The sequence below is a fragment of the Mustela erminea genome, chromosome 10 (genome assembly GCF_009829155.1).
Source record: "Mustela erminea isolate mMusErm1 chromosome 10, mMusErm1.Pri, whole genome shotgun sequence".
Lineage (NCBI taxonomy): Eukaryota > Metazoa > Chordata > Mammalia > Carnivora > Mustelidae > Mustela > Mustela erminea.
This window is the reverse complement of record NC_045623.1, coordinates 7,018,155-7,037,410: the sequence shown is the minus strand read 5'-3', so window position 1 is coordinate 7,037,410 and position 19,256 is coordinate 7,018,155. Positions and strand designations below refer to the sequence as shown.

General features: G+C 41.4%; 2 protein-coding genes across 3 annotated transcripts in view; both read right to left on the bottom strand.

The window, feature by feature from the left end:
- Positions 1 to 17,147, bottom strand: part of REG4 (regenerating family member 4) — a 63,799-nt gene extending 46,652 nt beyond the window's left edge. For both annotated transcript variants that reach the window (XM_032303559.1, XM_032303560.1), the window contains exon 1: positions 16,301 to 17,147. The gene's annotated coding sequence lies outside the window, so the exon portion shown is untranslated. The remainder of the gene's footprint in view (positions 1 to 16,300) is intronic.
- On the bottom strand, positions 11,617 to 14,064 carry ADAM30 (ADAM metallopeptidase domain 30). The gene has a single exon (XM_032303558.1). The coding sequence runs from the start codon at positions 13,847 to 13,849 to the stop codon at positions 11,645 to 11,647; it is 2,205 nt and encodes a 734-aa protein (XP_032159449.1). The 5' UTR covers positions 13,850 to 14,064; the 3' UTR covers positions 11,617 to 11,644.
- Positions 17,148 to 19,256: the final 2,109 nt, after the last annotated feature.

The following is a 19,256-nucleotide window of genomic DNA, read 5'->3' as shown; positions in this document are numbered from 1 at the left end:
ATCTTTGGTATAGGAGAAATTATCAAGACTGACATGCTCCTGAAGTCACTACGACTACCCAGAAGCATCTGCTCAGCTCTCGAGACAAGGAGGGATAATGGAGTTTGCATGCCCTTCATCTTGGGTCAAACAGAACCTGTTGTTGTACCTGGTATGCTGTTTGTTTGTTTGTTTGTTTTTAAAATATTTTTATTAAATTTATTTATTTGACAGAGATCACAAGTAGGCAGAGAGGCAGGCAGAGAGAGAGAGGAGGAAGCAGGCTCCCTGGTGAGCAAAGAGCCCGATGCAGGGATCGATCCCAGGACCTCGGGACCACAACCCAATCTGAAGACAGAGGCCTCAACCCACTGGGCCACCCAGGTGCCCCTGGTATGATGTTGTTTAAAACAAGATTTAAAAGGTTCTTTAATTTATGGTTTCAACCTGATTGTGGCTGTTGCTCTCTCTGTATTTTGTAAATTTCTGTATTCAAAATCTAGACTGATATTTTCCAACTTTGATTTCTTTAAAAGATAGTACAGTGACCAAGACTAAGTAACAATGGCTAGATATGCTTTACTTTCTGAAACAACTAAAAAAGCAGAAAAAACACTGGAATGAATCTTTTCAAGGCATAGGTCATTAGGCCAAGGAGGACAGTCATCCCTGAATTCTACTACTGTCCCAAATGTACCGCCATAGGAGAGTTTTCAAACTGGTTATAGGAGGGAAAACTGAGGAGGAACCCAGCAGACCCTTTTGAGCTGAGAGTTTAAGGAGGTCAAAGTAGATATAATCCATAAGACAGAATCTCAGGCAAGATCTCCAAAAAGAAAATCATGAAAAACTTCAGAGGAATTACCTCTATTACTCCCCAGAGTACTGAAAACTACCCAAAAGTCAAGATAGAATAGGATTAAATGGAACAGTGCCTGCTACCCACTAAGGGCTGAGAATAGACCTATTCCCAGCAACCAAAGTGGAACAGCTTATAATTAACAGGGAATTGGGAAGATGACTCGGGGAGGTAGCTGGAAATAATTAGCAGTAGAATGATCACTGTTCTGGACAACTGAACAAATAATTAAATCAAGACCTGAGATAATCAAATTGTTGCAATTTGATTCAAGTAACCTACTTGCATCACTGAACAAAGTCTAAAATTTCTAGCAGATAAAAACTATTCAGCAACCAACAAAGTAAATATACCATCAAAATATTACTCTGCATTTGAAGAAGAAGGAAAATGGGCCAACAATAAGGATACAAATCAATCATCTGAAACTGACCCAGATTGATACAGATGTTAGAATTGGCAGAGAAAAGCATTAAAACTGTTATTATAGGGACACCTGGGTGGCTCAGTGGGTTAAGCCCCTGCCTTCGGCTCAGGTCCTGATCCCGGGGTCCTGGGATCAGCAAATCAGCAAATATGAGGCCTAATGAAACACATCCAAAAGGAAACACTGAGAGAAAGAAAGAATGGGAAGAAAAGCATCAGGATCCTTGCTTGGTGGAGAGCCTGCTTCCCCCTCTCTCTCTGCCTGCCACTATGCCTGCTTCTGTGCACTGTCTCTCTCTCTCTTTGACAAATAAACAAATAAAATCTTTTTTTAAAAAGTACTGCTATTATAACTATATTCCATAAGTTCAAAAAGTTAAACGTACAAATGGAAGGAATAAAAAAGACCCAAATCCAACTTTTAGGAATGGATAGTATAATGTCTAAGATAGAAAAAAAAATCCCAGCTAAGCTTAATAGCAGATTAGACAGTGCAGAAGAAAAAAATCAGCAAATATGAGGCCTAATGAAACACATCCAAAAGGAAACACTGAGAGAAAGAAAGAATGGGAAGAAAAGCATCAGTGAGCTGTGAGATCATTTCAGCTGGGCTAATATATGGATAATGAGGGTTCCTGAAGGAGAGAGAGGCAGAAAACTACTTAAATAATACCAAAAAAACTTTCCAAGCATAATAAAAACTATAAATACACAGATCCAAGCATCTGAACATACTCAATTATTAGAAACAGGAAAAAATTACATTAAGAACCATCATCATCAGACTACTAAAAATAATGATGAAGAGCACATTTTAAGTAGGAGAGAGGGGAGGAGTCAAGATGGCAGAGGATTAGCAGACTGAGATGACCTCAGGTCACAGGAGTTCAGCTAGATAGTTATCAAACCATCCTTAACACCTATAAACCTAACAGGAGATCAAAGAGAAGAATAGCAACAATTCTAGAAACAGAAAATTGACCACTTTCTGAAAGGTGGAATGTGTGGAGAAGTGAATCTGAAGCAAGGGGAAGACAGACCATGGGGGTGTGGGGGCTTCACCTGGCAAGTGGTGGAGGAATGGAGCACAAAATTCAAACTTGTAAAAGTCTGATCCACTGAGGGCATCGCTCCAGAGGCTAAGCAGGGGTAGAGCCCTCACAGGGAGAGTGTGGTCTCAGGTCCCACGAGGTCACAGAAGGATCAGGGGTGTCTGAGTGTACCAGAGCTTTCAGGTATTGGAGCGGGGAAGCCAGCTACAGAAACAGAGCTGAAGGGTGAGTTCTCAGCTCGGGGTTACCTTAAACTGTGATCTGCAGCACAGTTGGACCATTGTTCTTTGGGCAGGGACCCCACAAGTGGCAGATACAGGGAGACCCACTTTCATCCACTGGAAGAGCAGAGTGGCAGGATCTGCTGGGTTTGGAGACTCCAAATGGGGCTGTGTGACAGAGGTAGAAACATTAGATCACAGGCCGGGGGAGTTTGGAGCACAGCCAGGGAGACAGGAGTGATTGACGAGTGATTGACGGCCTTTGTCCTAGGGCGCACTGAGGAGTGGGGCCCTGAACTCTTGGCTCCTCCAGGCCAGAGATTGGGAGGCCACCATTTTCATTCCTGTCCTCCAGAGCTCTATGGAAAGCATTCAGGGCACAAACCTCCTGAGAGCAAATTACTTAGCCCGGTCCCTGGCAAGGGCAGTGCAATTTGGCCTTGGGCAAAAACATTTGAGAATCACTACACCAGGCCTCTCCCCCAGAAGATCAGCAAGAACATCCAGCCAAGATCAAGCTCACTGATCAAGGAGAACAGCGGAATTCCAGAGGAGGGGAAAGCAAAGCATGGAATTCATGGCTTTCTCCCCATGATTCTTTAGTCTTGCGAAGTTAATTAAATTTTCTCAATTTTATTTTTTTCTTTTTCTAATTTTTTAAAGCTTTTCCTCTTTCCTCTTTTAACATGTTTTAACTAGTTTATCTTAATACCTTTCTAAAAAAAATCTTTTTAAACCTTCATTATTATAGTTGTATTTTATCCTTCATTGTATCTAATTTTACTTTTTGTACACATATAGGGTTTTTTCTTCTAAAAAATTTTGGGATACAATTTATTCTAATAGATCAAAATATACCCTAAATCTAGCACAGGACTTTGTTCTAGGCTCCAACCTGAGCAAATTCTCTCCACTTTCTTTTTCTTTCTTTTTCCAATCAACTTATCTTATCAATTCCTTTTTTAGAATTTTTTAAAAATTTTTTATCTTTACAGTCATATTATATCCCTTCATCATGCTTACCCTTATTTTTTTTGTGTGTGTGTGTATGTATATATATATATGTTTTTCTTACTTTAAAATTTCAAGAGATAGTTTCTTCTAAGAGACCAAAATACATCCAAAATCAAGTGGGTGGCTCTGTTCCATTCACCAGTCTAATATATATATGTACTTTTAAATTTTTTAAAAAAATGTTTTAACTTCATTTTACCCCTTTTTTCTCCCCCCTGATTTGGGGGTCTCTTCTGATTTGGTTAGTATACATTTTTCTGGGGCCTTTGCCACCCTTTTGGTATTTTATTCTCTTGTTCATATATTCTTATCTGGATAAAATGACAAGGCGGAAAAACTCACCACAAAAAAAGAACAAGAGACAGTACCAAAGGCTAGGGACCTAATCAATATGGACATTGGTAATATGTCAGATCTGGAGTTCAGAATGATGATTCTCAAGGTGCTAGCTGGGCTCAAAAAAGGTATGGAAGATATTAGAGAAACCCTGTCTGGAGAAATAAAAGCCTTTTCTGGAGAAATAAAAGAACTAACACCTAACCAAGCTGAAATTTTTTAAAAAGCTATTAATGAGGTGCAATCAAAACTGGAGGCTCTACCTGCTAGAATAAATGAGGCAGAAGAGAGAATTAGTGATACAGAAGACCAAATGACAGAGAATAAAGAAGCTGAGCAAAAGAGAGACAAACAACTACTAGACCACAAGGGAAGAATTTGAGAGATAAGTGATACCATAAGATGAAACAATATTAGAATAATTGGGATTCCAGAAAAAGAAGAAAGAGATGGGGGCAGAAGGTATATTGGAGAGAATTATTGCAGAGAATTTCCCCAATTTGGGGAAGGGAACAAGCATCAAAAGCCAGGAGGCACAGAGAACCCCCCTCAAAATCAATAAAAATAGGTCCACACTCCCATCTAATAGTAAAACTTACTAGTCTCAGTGACAAAGAGAAATCCTGAAAGCAGCCTGGGACAAGAAGTCTGTAACGTACAATGGTAAAAATATTAGATGGGCAGCAGACTTATCCACAGATACCTGGCAGGCCAGAAAGAACTGGCATGATATATTCTGAGCACTAAATGAGAAGAACATGCAGCCAAGAATACTATATCCAAGTAGGCTGTCATTGAAAATAGAAGGAGAGATAAAAAGCTTCCAGGAGAAACAAAAACTAAAACAATTTGTAAACACCAAACCAGCCCAACAGGAAATATTGAAAGGGGTCCTCTAAGCAAAGACAGAGCCTAGAAGTAGTAGACCAGAAAGAAACAGAGACAATATACAGTAAGAGTCACCTTATAGGCAATACAATGGCACTAAATTCATATCTTTTACAGTTACCCTGAATGTAAATGGGCTAAATGTATCAATCAAAAGACACAGAGTATCAGGATGAATAAAAAAACAAGACCCATCTATATGCTGTCTATGGAAAATTCATTTTAGACCCAAAGACAACTCCAGATTCCAAGTGAGGGGTTGGAAAACAATTTACCATGCTAATGGACATCAAAAGAAAGCTGGGGTGGCAATCCTTATATCAGATCAATTTGACTGTAAGCCAAAGACTATAATAAGAGATGAGGAAGGACACAATATCATACTCAAAGGGTGTGTCCAATTTTAAATATCTATCCCCCTAAATGGGAGCAGACAACTATATAAACCAATTAATAACAAAATCAAAGAAACACATCAACAATAATACAATAAAAATAGGAGACTTTACCACCCCCCTCACTGAAAATGGACAGATCATCCAAGCAAAAGATCAATAAGGAAATAAAGGCCTTAAATGACACAATGGACCAGATGGACATCACAGATATATTCAGAACATTCTATCCCAATGCAACAGAATACACATTCTTCTCTAGTGCACATGGAACATGCTCCAGAATAGATCACATCCTGGGTCAAAACTCAGTTCTCAACCAGTACCAAAAGATTGGGATCATTCCCTGCATATTTTCAGACCACAATGCTCTGAAGCTAGAACTCAATCACAAGAGGAAAGTTGGAAAGAATCCAAATACATGGAGGCTAAAGAACATCCTTCTAAAGAATGAATGGGTCAACCAGGAAATTAAAGAAGAACTGAAAAAATTGATGGAAACAAATGATAATGAAAACACAACAGTTCAAAATCTGTGGAACACAGCAAAGGCAGTCATGAGAGGAAAGTATATAGCAATACAAGCCTTTCTTAAGAAACAAGAAAGATCTCAAATACACAACCTAAACCTACACCTCAAGGAGCTAGAGAAAGAACAGCAAAGAAAGCCTAAACCCAGCAGGAGAAGAGAAAGAATAAAGAGAAAGAATAAAGAATTTCTGAAATAAATATTTCAGAAATCAATGAAATAGAAACCAAAAAACAGTAGAACAAATCAACAAAACTAGGAGCTGGTTCTTTCAAAGAATTATCTTTGAAATTATCACTTATCAAAAAGAAAAGAGAAAGGAGCCAAATTAATAAAATCATGAATGAAAGAGGAGACATCACAACCAACACCAAAGAAATACAAACGATTATAAGAACATATGATGAGCAAATATATGACAGCAAATTTGACAATCTGGAAGAAATGAGTGCATTCATAGAGATGTATAAACTACCAAAACTGAACCAGACCAGAAATAGAAAACCTGAACAGACCCATAACCAGTAAAGAGATTGAAGCAGACATCAAAAATCTCCAAACAAACAAGAGCCCAGGGCCAGACGGCTTCCCAGGGAAATTCTATCAAACATTTAAAGAAGAACTAATACCTATTCTCCTGAAACTGTTCAAAAAAACAGAAATGGAAGGAAAACTTCCAAACTCATTTTATGAGGCCAGCATTACCTTGATCTCAAAACCAGACAAAGGCCCCATCAAAAAAGAGAATTACAGACCAATATCCTTGATGACCACAGATGCAAAAATCCTCACCAAAATACTAGCCAATAGGGTCCAACAGTATATTATCCACCACGGCCAAGCGGGATTTATTCCAGGGCTGCAAGATTGGTTCAACATCTGCAAATCAATCAATGTGATACATTAATGAAAGGACAAGAACCATATGATACTCTCAAAAGATGCTGAAAAAGCATTTGACAAAGTACAGCATCCTTTCTTGATCAAAACACTTCAAAGTGTAGGGATAGGGATACATACCTCAATATCATCAAAGCCACCTATGAAAAACCTACAGAGAATATCATTCTCAATGGAGAAAAACTGAGAGTTTTTTTGCTAAGGTCAGGAACATGGCAGGGATGTCCATTATCACCACTGCTCTTCAAATAGTACTGGAAGTCCTAGTCTCAGCAATCAGACAACAAAAAGAAATTAAAGGCATCCAAATTGGCAAAGAAGAAGTTAAACTATCACCCTTTGTGGATGATATGATGATTTATGTGGAAAGCCCAAAAGACTCCACTCCAAATCTGCTAGAACTTGTATAGGAATTCAGTAAAGTGTCAGGATATAAAATCAATGCACAGAAATAAGTTGCATTTCTTATAGAAATGCCAACAACAAGACAGAAGAAAAACAAATTAAAGAGTTGATCCCATTTACAATTGCATCCCAAACCATAAGATATCTAGGAATAAATCTAACCAAAGAGGCAACAAATCTGTACTCAGAAAACTATAAAGTACTCATGAAAAAAATTGAGGAAGACACAAAGGAATGGAAAAATGTTCCATGCTCATGGATTGGTAGAACAAATATTGTGAAAATGTCTATGCTACCTAAAGCAATATACACATTTAATGCAATCCCCATCAAAATACCATCAATTTCTTTAAAAGAAATGGAACAAATAATCCTAAACTTTATATGGAACCAGAAAAGATCTTGAACAGCCAGACGAATGTTGAAAAAGAAAGCCAATGTTGGTGGCATCACAATTCCAGACTTAAAGCTCTATTACAATGCTTTCATCATCAAGACAGTATGGTACTGACACAAAAACAGACATATAGATCAATAGCACAGAATAGAGAGCCCAGAAACAGACCCTCAACTCTATGGTCAACTAATCTTTGACAAAGCAAGAAAGAATATCCAATGGAAAAAAGACAGTCTCTTCAACAAATGGTGTTTGGAAAATTGGACACCCACATACAGAAAAATGAAACTGGACCATTTCCTTACACCACACACAAAAATAGACTCAAAATGGATGAAGGACCTCAATGTGAGAAAGGAATCCATCAAAATCTTTGAGAAGAACATAGGTAGCAACCTCTTCGACCTCAGCCGCAGCAACTTCTTCCTAGGAACATTGCCAAAGGCAAGGAAAGCAAGGGCAAAAATGAACTATTGGGACTCATCAAGATCAAAAGCTTTTGAACAGCAAAGGAAACAGTCCACAAAACCAATGGGAGAAGGTATTTGCAAATGACATATCAGATAAAGGGCTAGTATCCAAAATCTACAAAGAACTTATCAAACTCAACACCCAAAGAACATATAATCCAATCAAGAAATGGGCAGAGGACATGAACAGACATTTCTGCAAGGAAGATATCCAGATGGCCAACAGACACATGAAAAAGTGCTCCACATCACTCGGCATCAGGAAAATACAAATCAAAACCACAATGAGATACCACCTCACACCAGTTAGAATGGCTAAAATTAACAAGTCAGGAAATGACAGAATTGAATTGAAGAATTGAAGAAAGAGGGAATTATTACCTTTTTTTTTAAGTGAGGAAATGCTTTTCACCTAGGTTTTTAAGGCAGCACAGACTGCCAAAGGCTGTTTTCTATGGACTGAAATCATGTGGGGAGATTTCAAGGGTGCGGAGAAAGGGGAACCCTCCAACACTGTTGGTGGGACTGCAAGGTGGTGCAGCCATTCTGGAAAACAGCATGGAAGTTCCTCAAAAAGTTGAAAATACAGCTACCCCATGACCCAGAAATCGCAGTACTGTGTATTTACCCTAAAGATACAAATGTAGTGATCTGAAGGGGCATGTGTACCCAAATGTTTATAGTAGCAATATTCCACAATAGCCAAACTATGGAAAGAATCTAAATGTCCATCAACAGATGAATGGATAAATATGAATGGAGATATATATATGTGTATATGTGTATACACACACACACACACACACACACACACACACACAATGGAATACTATGCAGCCCTCAAAAGAAATAAAATCTTTTCATTTGCAACGACATGGATGGAGCTAGAGGGTATTAAGCTTAGCAAAATAGGTCAATCAGAGAAAGACAAGTATCATATGATCTTCCTGATATGAGGAATTTGAGAAGCAATGTGGGGGGTTTGAGGGGTAGGAAAGGAAAAAAAAAACAGGATGGGATCAGGAGGGAGACAAACCATAAGAGACTCTTTTTTTTTAAAAAAGATTTTATTTACTTATTTGACAGGCAGAGATCACAAGTAGGCAGAGAGGCAGGCAGAGAGAGAGGAGGAAGCAGGCTCCCTGCTGAACAGAGAGCCAGACACGGGGCTCGATCCCAGGAGTCTGGGATCATGACCTGAGCTGAAGGCAGCGGCTTAACCCACTGAGCCACCCAGGCGCCCCCCATAAGAGACTCTTAATCTCACAAAACAAACTGCAGGTTGCTGTGGGAGGGAGGGAGGGAGGGAGAGAGTGGTGGGGTTATGGACATTGGGGAGGGTATGTGTTATGGTGAGTGCTATGAATTGTGTAAACCTGACGATTCACAGACCTGTACCTCTAGGGCTAATAATACATTATATTTTCATAATCACATTAAATGTGAATGGTCAAAACATTAATCAAAAGGCAGAAATTGTCAGACTTGATTTTAAAAACGACTCAACTGGGACGCCTGGGTGGCTCAGTTGGTTGGACGACTGCCTTTGGAGTCCTGGGATCGAGTCCCACATCGGGCTCTCTGCTCAGTGGGGAGTCTGCTTCTCCCTCTGACCTTCTCCTTGCTCATGCTCTCTCTCACTGTCTCTCTCTCAAATAAATAAAATCTTAAAAACAACAAAAAAAATGACTCAACTATATGTTGCCTACTAGAAACTCAGTATAAATATGAAGATACTAATATATTGAAATAAAAGAATGGAAAAAGTTGTGTATGTGATGTGAACAGTAGTCAAAAGGAAGCCGAAGTAACTGTATTAACATCAGCTATGATAGACTTCCAAGCAAGACGTATGACCAGAGTCAGATAGTCATTTCATATCAATGAAGAGGTCAATTCATCAAGAAGATGTAAGAATCCCCCACGTTTCTGCACCTGACAGCAGCTCCAAAAGACATCATGCAAACTGATAGAACTACATGGAGAAATTGACAAATTCACCGGAAAAAGGAGTTACAGTTCTTGCTTGAATACAGCAAGGAGACAGTGGACTGAAACAACACTATCAATCAAGGCTGCTCAGCTACAGTTTCTAGAGTACTCTACCTGGCCATGGCACTGTCTTCGCAAGAGCCCTTGTTGCTTCTTGTAGCAATACCATTACTTATTAGTTACATCATCTGGAGCAGATTATTACTCTGCATCGTGCTTTAATTTGTCTGTTGGGGGGGGGGGAATAAGACCATATACCACACAGAGTTATTTTGGGCAGTGAAAATACATAAATGCACATGAGGCATTTAGAACACTGCCTGGCACGGGGGTGCCTGGGCGGCTCAGTGGATTAAAGCCTCTGCCTTCGGCTGGGGTCATGATCTCAGGGGTCCTGGGATCGAGCCCCACATCGGGCTCTCTGCTCAGCAGGGAACCTGCTTCCCTCTCTCTCTGCCTGCCTCTCTGCCTACTTGTGATCTCTGTCGAATGAATGAATAAATAAATAAATAAATAAATAAATAAATAAAATCTCAAAAAAAGGAAAATAAAAGAAAAGAAAAAACACTGCCTGGCACGGAGGGAACTCTCCACACATGGCAGCTATCATTTTTACTATTCCAACTAAATGTCCTTGCTCTCTCAGGATGTTTTCTGGTGACGGCCAAGCCTAAAAAATGTTAGAATTATGATCATCACAAAGTCAGGTTTTCTTGTTCTCCCCTCACTAAAAAACAGTCCCCAAACAGTACATGGGGACCCCCCCCCCAGCCTCCTGTAACTTCTTCAATTAGAAGAACAGTGTGGCTGAGAACAGGACAGGCGGGGTAGGAGGGTGAGGATTGTGAGCCTTCAGTGGTGCTTGGGGAGGGGAGAGCATGGCTGGCAGGGCCAGGGGGCGGTCAGTGGGGGATGAGACAACAGTGGGAAGGCATGGCCTAGAGCAAGACCACAAACCCTTGGGCTGATGCAGGTCTAGGAAGGATGAGGTCCTCCCTGGGCACGAGAGGGGAGCATTGATTCTGCCCACACTCAGCACCATGAAAAGGGGCAAGATTATTTGGAGGGAGACATGGGGGTCCATGGTGGAAGGCTTTCCTCTCCCTCCTCTGCTCTACTTAAGGGTGTGGCAAATCTAGGGCCACATGTCCCCTCAGCACACATTCACAAAAGACCAGATCCTCCCAGCAAAAGCCCAAAGCATGGAACTTTGTTACAAGTCTTGTCCTCAGGACGCTGCCACGCTTTGTCATCATTTACAGACTGGGGTGAAATGCAAGAGTTATGGTAGATTAGTGTCCTTCGCCCAACTGAGACTGCCCCAAACCACACACCTGCAGAGCTGGAGGGACCCATAACATGACTAGACCAGGGAAAAAGAATTTCCCCTTATAAAGGATGGCTTTCTTTTTATAAAAGCGGTCGTCCACATTTATCAGTCAGCAGGGGCCCAAGCCCAGAGTTCTCACTGATCACTTGAGGGAGGCAGAGAGACAGACAATCACTTTGTGTGCTGCGATTCTGAGCCACGGGACTCAACTGTGAAAACCAATGCAATTCTGCAAAGCAATATCCCCTTGAGTGTTCAGAAAAGCCATTGTGCCATGTTTTTCAGGATATCCCAAACTTGATCACAAATGAAGGAGCAAGGGAATGCTAAAAAAGCAAAAGGCACTTATTTGTTTCCCAAACAAGAATATCATTTATTTGCCGATGGAAGCTTGAAGGAAAATTACATGAAAAAAGAACTTGTTTGGGTTCTTGACATTTTTTGCCTTGGATTATTTATTTTGAAAGTTAATCGGTGTTGCTTCTCTCTCTGCGGGGGTTATATACTGTTCTATCAATCTCCTGAAAAACACAGCAATCACTGAGATGATTAAGAAAATAAGGCGCATTAACATAATGGACACCACCTGCACTGGGGCAGGCATATCCTCTTTCAGCTGTCTCGCCGGCCCGCTGTCAATGCTGCCTCCATACCCTACCTCCTCGCAGAATGGAGGCGCCCAGCCATAGGTGCAATGGCAGTTTCTCTTATTGTTGCAAACGCCTCGGAGGTTGCACTTCGAAGGTGGACAGTCAAATTTCAAGATGGAGGTAGGCACACAAGTTCTGTTAACACAGATATGGCCAAAACCACAGGGGGTACCATCATTTATGACGCCGATGTCAGATATTCCCGTGGGCTCCAAGGATTCGTGGAAACCTACCCCCCAGCACATGAGATTTTCTGCTCGCAGATGAGTAGAGATGAGGGCCCTATGCACTGGCATATCAGGGACGCGCTTGACATTTATACACTGTAGCCTGCCGCACAGTGCATTTTCCTTGGTACAGGCTTTGTACTTACGGTAACCTCTGAGACCACAGTTCCCATATTGGTCACCCATTAAATTCACTGCCTGATAGCACTGCTCAGGAGCTTCCCTGGCATCAGATCCAAAAATATTTTGACACTGCGTATATCTGGAATTGCACCTCCTTTTGAAACAAAGGGAGTTACGCTTGCAAAGGGTTCCATCGTGCTTATAAGTATCATTTGGGCAGAAATTTGAGATTCCACTGCAGTACTCTGCAAGGTCACATTCATTATCTTCCTTTCGACACATGTACCCAAGTGGACGAAAGCGGCAGTTATGACAGCAAAGCCCGGTGTTACAATCGGCACCTTGCACGAATTTACAGTCCGGTTGGCAACACCTGTCATTTTTACAGTCCTCTCTTGAACCACAGTCACATTCTTCAGTGCCTTCCACAATTTTATTTCCACATCTCTCCACCACATAACCAAGTCCCGGGATATTATTTAGACATTCTGCTCCTGTTTGTACGTGATCAAAATATTCGCTATAACTACAATTACTAAACCCACTACTCCCAATGCCCATGATACAAGTGCTCTTACCTCTACACTGACAATACAGCGTATCATGTTTCATTCCCACCCCATGACCCAGTTCGTGAGCAGACAGTCTGCTGGCTTCAAGAATATTTGCATTTGTAAAAGTACTTACTGATCCACTATATTTGTCCTTACACACACCTCCAATATACGCCCATCCAAGTGAATGAGTAAAAGTATGTGTAGTATACAAATGTGCCCAATCTGCTGAAATCTGCTTAGAAAGGTTTGCTGTACGATATTTTAAAAATGCGTTGAGAAGTTCTTTTGAGCTCATTTGGCGAATATTTATTCTGTCGTTCTCTGTCCATATTTCCACACCTTGTAGAATTATCCTCATATTGAGATCTTTAAAGAAGGTGTCCATAATCCCAGTCAAAAGAACGGCATCCTGTATGACTCGAGTAACATTGGCATCTGAAAACAAATATCTCTTGTAATCAAAGACTAGGGCTATTTCCATGTACTTCGGATGGAGAGAGGATCTGGGAGAGTCCCTAAGCTTCCCCATATTCTCCGTCTGAGCCATCTTCTCTTCTAGGTCATCATTAGTTAAGCCACAGGTCTGATTCTGAAATTTGCCGTCTGTCTTCAGGAGATACATGACATGTTCAAAGCTGGAAGAGGCCCGGAGGGGCTCGATTTGGTAACGGTCCTCGTCAATTCTCAATATGCCTCGGAGACTCCCTGTGCATGTACTTAAAGTAGCTTCTGAATCCTGAGTTCCTTCAACCAGGCCCATGTAGTTACAGTCCCTGGGTATGTAAGGGTGATCCTCCAGGAGTTTCCCTTGTTTCGTGAAAGAGAAAACCTTTAGATTTCGGGGCAGTAGAAACCTCTTGGGCCAGAGGTGGAGGACATACTTCTTGCCTTTGACCTGCAGGAGGTAGGACACTTGCTGGACGGCACCCTGCGGGCCTCCCCGGAGGCTCAGCTTCTTGGGAATGATGATTTCATACGACTCAAACCCCCATTCAGGGTGAAAAATTAAACCCTCGCCAAGAGCGTCTAAGAGAAGCGCCACCAGGACGATCAGGGCGAGCAAATGGCTTTCGGGGAATAAGGTCCATCCTGACCTCATGGCCGGGATGGGTGGCCCCAGCGAGTCAATCCCAGCAACTGGCCTGTGAGTCAGGTTCCAGGGGTGGCTGCTAGGGGCGCGGGAGTGCAAAGTGCCGAGTTCCCGAAGCAGGGTACGCAGGAACCCCCCGCCCCCAGCCTCCCAAGGCTCGGTCTGGCTGACATTCCCTGAATGAATCTAGTTCGTTTCCGGGGCGGTGCCGTTGGGCGGTGCCGTTGCACGCACGAGGGAGAACCGAGGGAACGGTGCTTGGCTCCTCTGAAGAATAAAACAGGGAAGAGGGGCTTTTGGCGCGAGGGATGGAGAAGGGCGGTGAGCAGCTTGGAGAAAAGAGGAGGACTAGAGGAAAGGGAAGACCAAAAGACATCTTGTCCGAGGATTCCCGCATCCTGTGCTGTTTCATCTGTTTCTGTACTCCCTAGGACACACCTCGTGTTTTCCATCGGTGGGAATCATCTAGACGTTTCCTAAGCACTGCGAGCCCCGCACTGTCACACCATTCCCAGCTTTCTGCTAGACTCGCGTAGCCCCGGGGGCAGCGGCAGAACCAGGGACTCTCAGTGAAGGATCTAATCCCCACCCCTACCTGGGGCAGAGCCGGCCTTCTAGCAAGAGAAAGTTTCCAGCTCATTTTCTCCCGTGGCTCTTTCTGCTCTTTGTCCTTGGGTGCCAGGGACTAGAGGGATTGGGGGCCTGTGTGCAGTGTGGGGGTGGGGGGTGGGGTAGGGAATGTAGGAATAGAAAAACACTTGTGAGAGCAGAACTCCTGGAGTTCTCGGAGAAAGGCCAATGGGTGGTTATGTTTGTAGTATGAGTGGTGGGTGTGGGAGGAGACTGCGAAGGGCCACGGATTAAAATGATTTTAAAACGACTGACAATAGCAGATTTTGATGAGGGTGTAGAACGAGAACAACTCTGACACATTTCTGGAGGGAATTTAATAGGCTAAAACCACGTTAGAAAACTGCTTAGCAGTATCTCATATAGTTGAAAATATGCAGGTTCCACTCCCAGATACATGCCCTACAGAAATGTGTGCATGAATTTACCAGGATACATGGAAACTGCAATATTCTCCAAATCGGAAACAATTCAAATTTCCATCAACAGTAACTGCAGCAATGGGAGATGACAGGGAAGAGTTATTTATATGCACGACATGAATGAATATTACCAAGAAAAACAAATAAATGTAAAGATTAAAATCAGACAAAATTGAACTTTACTTTTAGGGATACATGCATTGCTGGCAAAATGAATCAAGGAAATAATTACCCAAACAGTGAGGAAAAGCTGTTGCCTTACTTCTAGGGTGAGCAGAAGGGGCTGTACATACATGGGTGGATGAGGGAGGGGAAGGGTGTGGCTCAGGAAGCTTCTAGTACGCTGGGGGTGTTGGTAGTGTATGTCTTGACCACTTGGGTTTGCCGTACATATTTGTTAAGCCAATCCTAAAAATTCATGCTTATTTCTGTGTAGGTTATATTTCACAATGAAAAAAAATTTTTTTTAAGATTTTATTTATTTATTTGACAGACAGAGATTACAAGTAGGCAGAGAGGCAGGCAGAAAGAGATGAAGGGAAGCAGGGTCCCTGCCAAGCAGAGAGCCCAATGTGGGGCTCGATCACTGGCCTTGGGATCATGACCTGAGCCGAAGGCAGAGGCTTTAAACACACCGAGTCACCCAGGGGCTCCCCCCAAAACGTTTTAATAACCTAAAAATTTGTGTCTGTTTTCTGAGATGAGACAAATATGCTTTCATTAATCTTTAGGCTGACAGATTAGTTTGGAGTCATAAAGATATTGTCTAAGGGATGATGCTGGTAGGTTAAATATGACTACTATGTTTTAAACTTACATCATAAAATTTTATAGCACCATTGTATTTGTATATATATATATATATATATATGTATACATATATATATGTATACATATATATAATTTTTTAAAAAGAATAGCTCCAATGGGTGTGGTGCAAAAATAATGAATGTTACGCTGAAAAAATAAAAAAATTTAAAAAATTAAAAAGAAAAAGAATAGCTCCAGGTTTTTGAGAGAGCCATCATTCATTCATTCATTATGTCTCTTTTGGAAAAGAAAAGTTTTATAGATTAAAAGTTTCTGACTAGTTAATATTAAGATAACACTAAGCACAACACAGAGCAATGTTTATTTCTCTGCAAAAATTACCTTCTGTATCAGTCTGGGTTCAGTCAGGAGAAAGAATCCATATCATAGTTGAAGAGGGAAATGAGAATTATCAGTTTGAACAGGGAATTGGAGGAATGAGAGATTTGCTGGTAAACTGTAAAGAGAATCCTAAAGAATATTGGAATTGTGGCTAGAATACTTAATACAGCAAATATGCAATGATATAATAAGATATGGTATAATATAATATGAAATAAAGCAGAATAGGATGTAGTAGTATAGTAGACCTACAAACCTGAGAGGTGAAATAGGCCAGCCAGGAAGACTAGTCTCCTCCTAGTGCTGAGATCAGATCTTGTGAGATGCCACAGCCTTGGATACTGAATGGCAGAGAAGTCGGTAAGGGAGCACTCTGGTGGATCTTGCCATAAATCCAACGTCTAAGGTACTGGGTCTCGTCTAAGGTGTCTCACTAGGGTACTGGGGAAAGCTGCTCAAATACATTCCGCTACAAAGCACCCCCGCCCCTGCATCTCCCCTCCCCCCATCGGCATAGAGACTGCCAGGTGTTGCTGACGCGGAGTCCCTGGAACCGGGAAAGAAAACTTCTTACTCCTACAAAGTCTCTCCAGCGCCCTCTACTGATAAAGCTTAACATAGCGCCATTTGGCAAAGCAAACATACTTAAAGGTCCCATATCCGTTTTTCCAGAGCAGGTGGAAGGGGTGATTTCAGAAGTAAGAGACAATGACCTGATCACCAACACAGTCTGCTCTGAGGAATTCGATCTGTCAGTCAGGAGAGGCATGATTACAGAATTCTAGTTAGCGCTCTCTTGGCTCTCACACAGATATCTGAGGCTGGGATGAGGAATAAGAACTATGTGCCTTCAGGATGATGCTTCCCGAGGCACAGAAGGAATTCCCGAACGCATTTTTTCTTTCCAGTGTTCGTCATTAGGTCAACAGAGGCCCCTAAACCCACAGCTCCCAACATCCCGGTTTTTCCTGACCGACGTGGGTTAGAAGTCTCCTGTATCCAACATCCAGAATGCATGTAATTTCTTTACCCATCTGGTTGGAGTCAATAATCACTAACAGGAAGATTCTGTTCGAAACAAAACAAAACAAAACAACTCTCTCTTGTTCTCTTTAATGGCAACAGTTTCTTTTTTAAAAATATTTTACTTATTTATTTGACAGAGATCACAAGTAGGCAGAGAGGCAGGCAGAGAGGAGGCTCCCTGCAGAGGAGGGGTTCAATCCCAGGACCCTGGGATCATGACCTAAGCCGAAGGCAGAGGCTTTAACCTACTGAGCTACCCAGGTGCCCCATGGCAACAGTTTCTAATAGTTTATATTTCTTCTTGGACTTTTAAAGAAGTGACCTTTAAGCAATGACTTTCCATTTTTCCTGGCCAGAGCTAGGACTTCTAGAACAAACTGGACAGAATGTGTGAGAGCTGGCATCTGCAACGTACTTAACTTCAAAGGAAACAAATTTGTAAGTTCGTCATTAAAACTTGAGTTGCTTTCCACAGTAGATGCTGAAAAAGCATTTGACAAAGTACAGCATCTTTTCCTGGTCAAAACTCTTCAAAGTGTAGGGATAGAGGGTACATACTTCAATGTCATCAAAGCCATCTATGAAAAACCCACCGCAAATATCATTCTCAATGGGGAAAAACTGAGAGCTTTTCTGCTAAGGTCAGGAACACGGCAGGGATGTCCATTATCACCACTGCTATTCAACGTAGTACTAGAAGTCCTAGCCTCAGCAATCAGACAACAAAAAGAAATTAAAGACATCCAAATCGGTAAAGAAGTTAAACTATCATTTTTTGCAGATGGTATGATACTATATGTGTGGAAAACCCAAAAGACTCCACTCCAAATCTGCTAGAGCTTGTACAGGAATTCAGTAAAATGTCAGGATATAAAATCAATGCACAGAAATCAGTTACACTTCTTTACACCAACAACAAGACAGAAGAAAGACAAATTAAAGAATCAATCCCATTTACAATTGCACCCAAAACCATAAGATACCTAGGAATAAACCTAACCAAAGAGGCAATGAATCTATACTCAGAAAACCATAAAGTACTCATGAAAGAAATTGAGGAAGACACAAAGAAATGGAAAAATGTTCCATGCTCCTGGATTGGAAGAGCAAATATTGTGAAAATGTCTATGCTACCTAAAGCAGTCTACAAATTTGATGCAATCCCTATCAAAATACCATCAATTTCTTTCAAAGAAATGGAACAAATAATCCTAAAATTTATATGGAACCAGAAGAGACCTCGAATAGCCCAAGGAATGTTGAAAAAGAAAGCCAAAGTTGGTGGCATCACAATTCCCAGACTTCAAGCTGGATTACAATGCTGTCATCATCAAGACAGTATGGTACTGGGGCACCTGAATGGCTCAGTGGGTTAAGCTTCTGCATTCGACTTGGGTCATGATGTCAGGGTTCTGGGATCGAGCCCCACATCGGGCTCTGCTCAGCAGGGAGCCTGCTCCCCTCTCTCTCTCTCTCTACCTGCCTCCTTACTTGTGATCTCTCTGTCAAATAAATAAGTAAAACCTTTGAAAAAAAAAAAAAAGAATGATATAGGCACAAAAACAGACACACAGATCAATGGAACAGAATAGAGAGAGAGCCCAGAAATAGACCCTCAGCTCCATGGTCAACTAATCTTTGACAAAGCAAGAAGGTATGTGCTATGAAGTGTGTAAATGTGGTGATTCACAGACCTGAACCCCTGGGGCTAATAATATATTATATGTTAATTAAAAAATAAGTGAGTTGCTTTCCATATGTTTCAACAATTAGCATTTCAAAAACAGTGGTACTAGGGAGGCCTGGGTGGCTCAGTCAGTTAAGCATCTGCCTTCTGCTCAGGTCACAATCCCAGGGTCCTGGGATCCAGCCTAGGGATCGGGTTCTCTGATTAGCAGGGAGCCTGCTTCCCTCTTTCCACCCCCACTCCCCTGCTCATGCTCTCTCTCTCTTTCTTTCAAATAAATAAAATCTTTAAAAATAAAAGACAAAATCTAAAAAAAAAAAAGTGGTTCTATTTGATAAGTATTTTGCGCTCTTTCTAAATATCTTCTAACTTACATTTGTATCAATAACTGATTTATAAGTTTAAAAATTCTTTGTACACATAGATGGCTGGTAACATTTTTATTCCGATTCTAATTTGATAATGCAAGGTTCAGAGATTCCTGTCTATATAATACTGA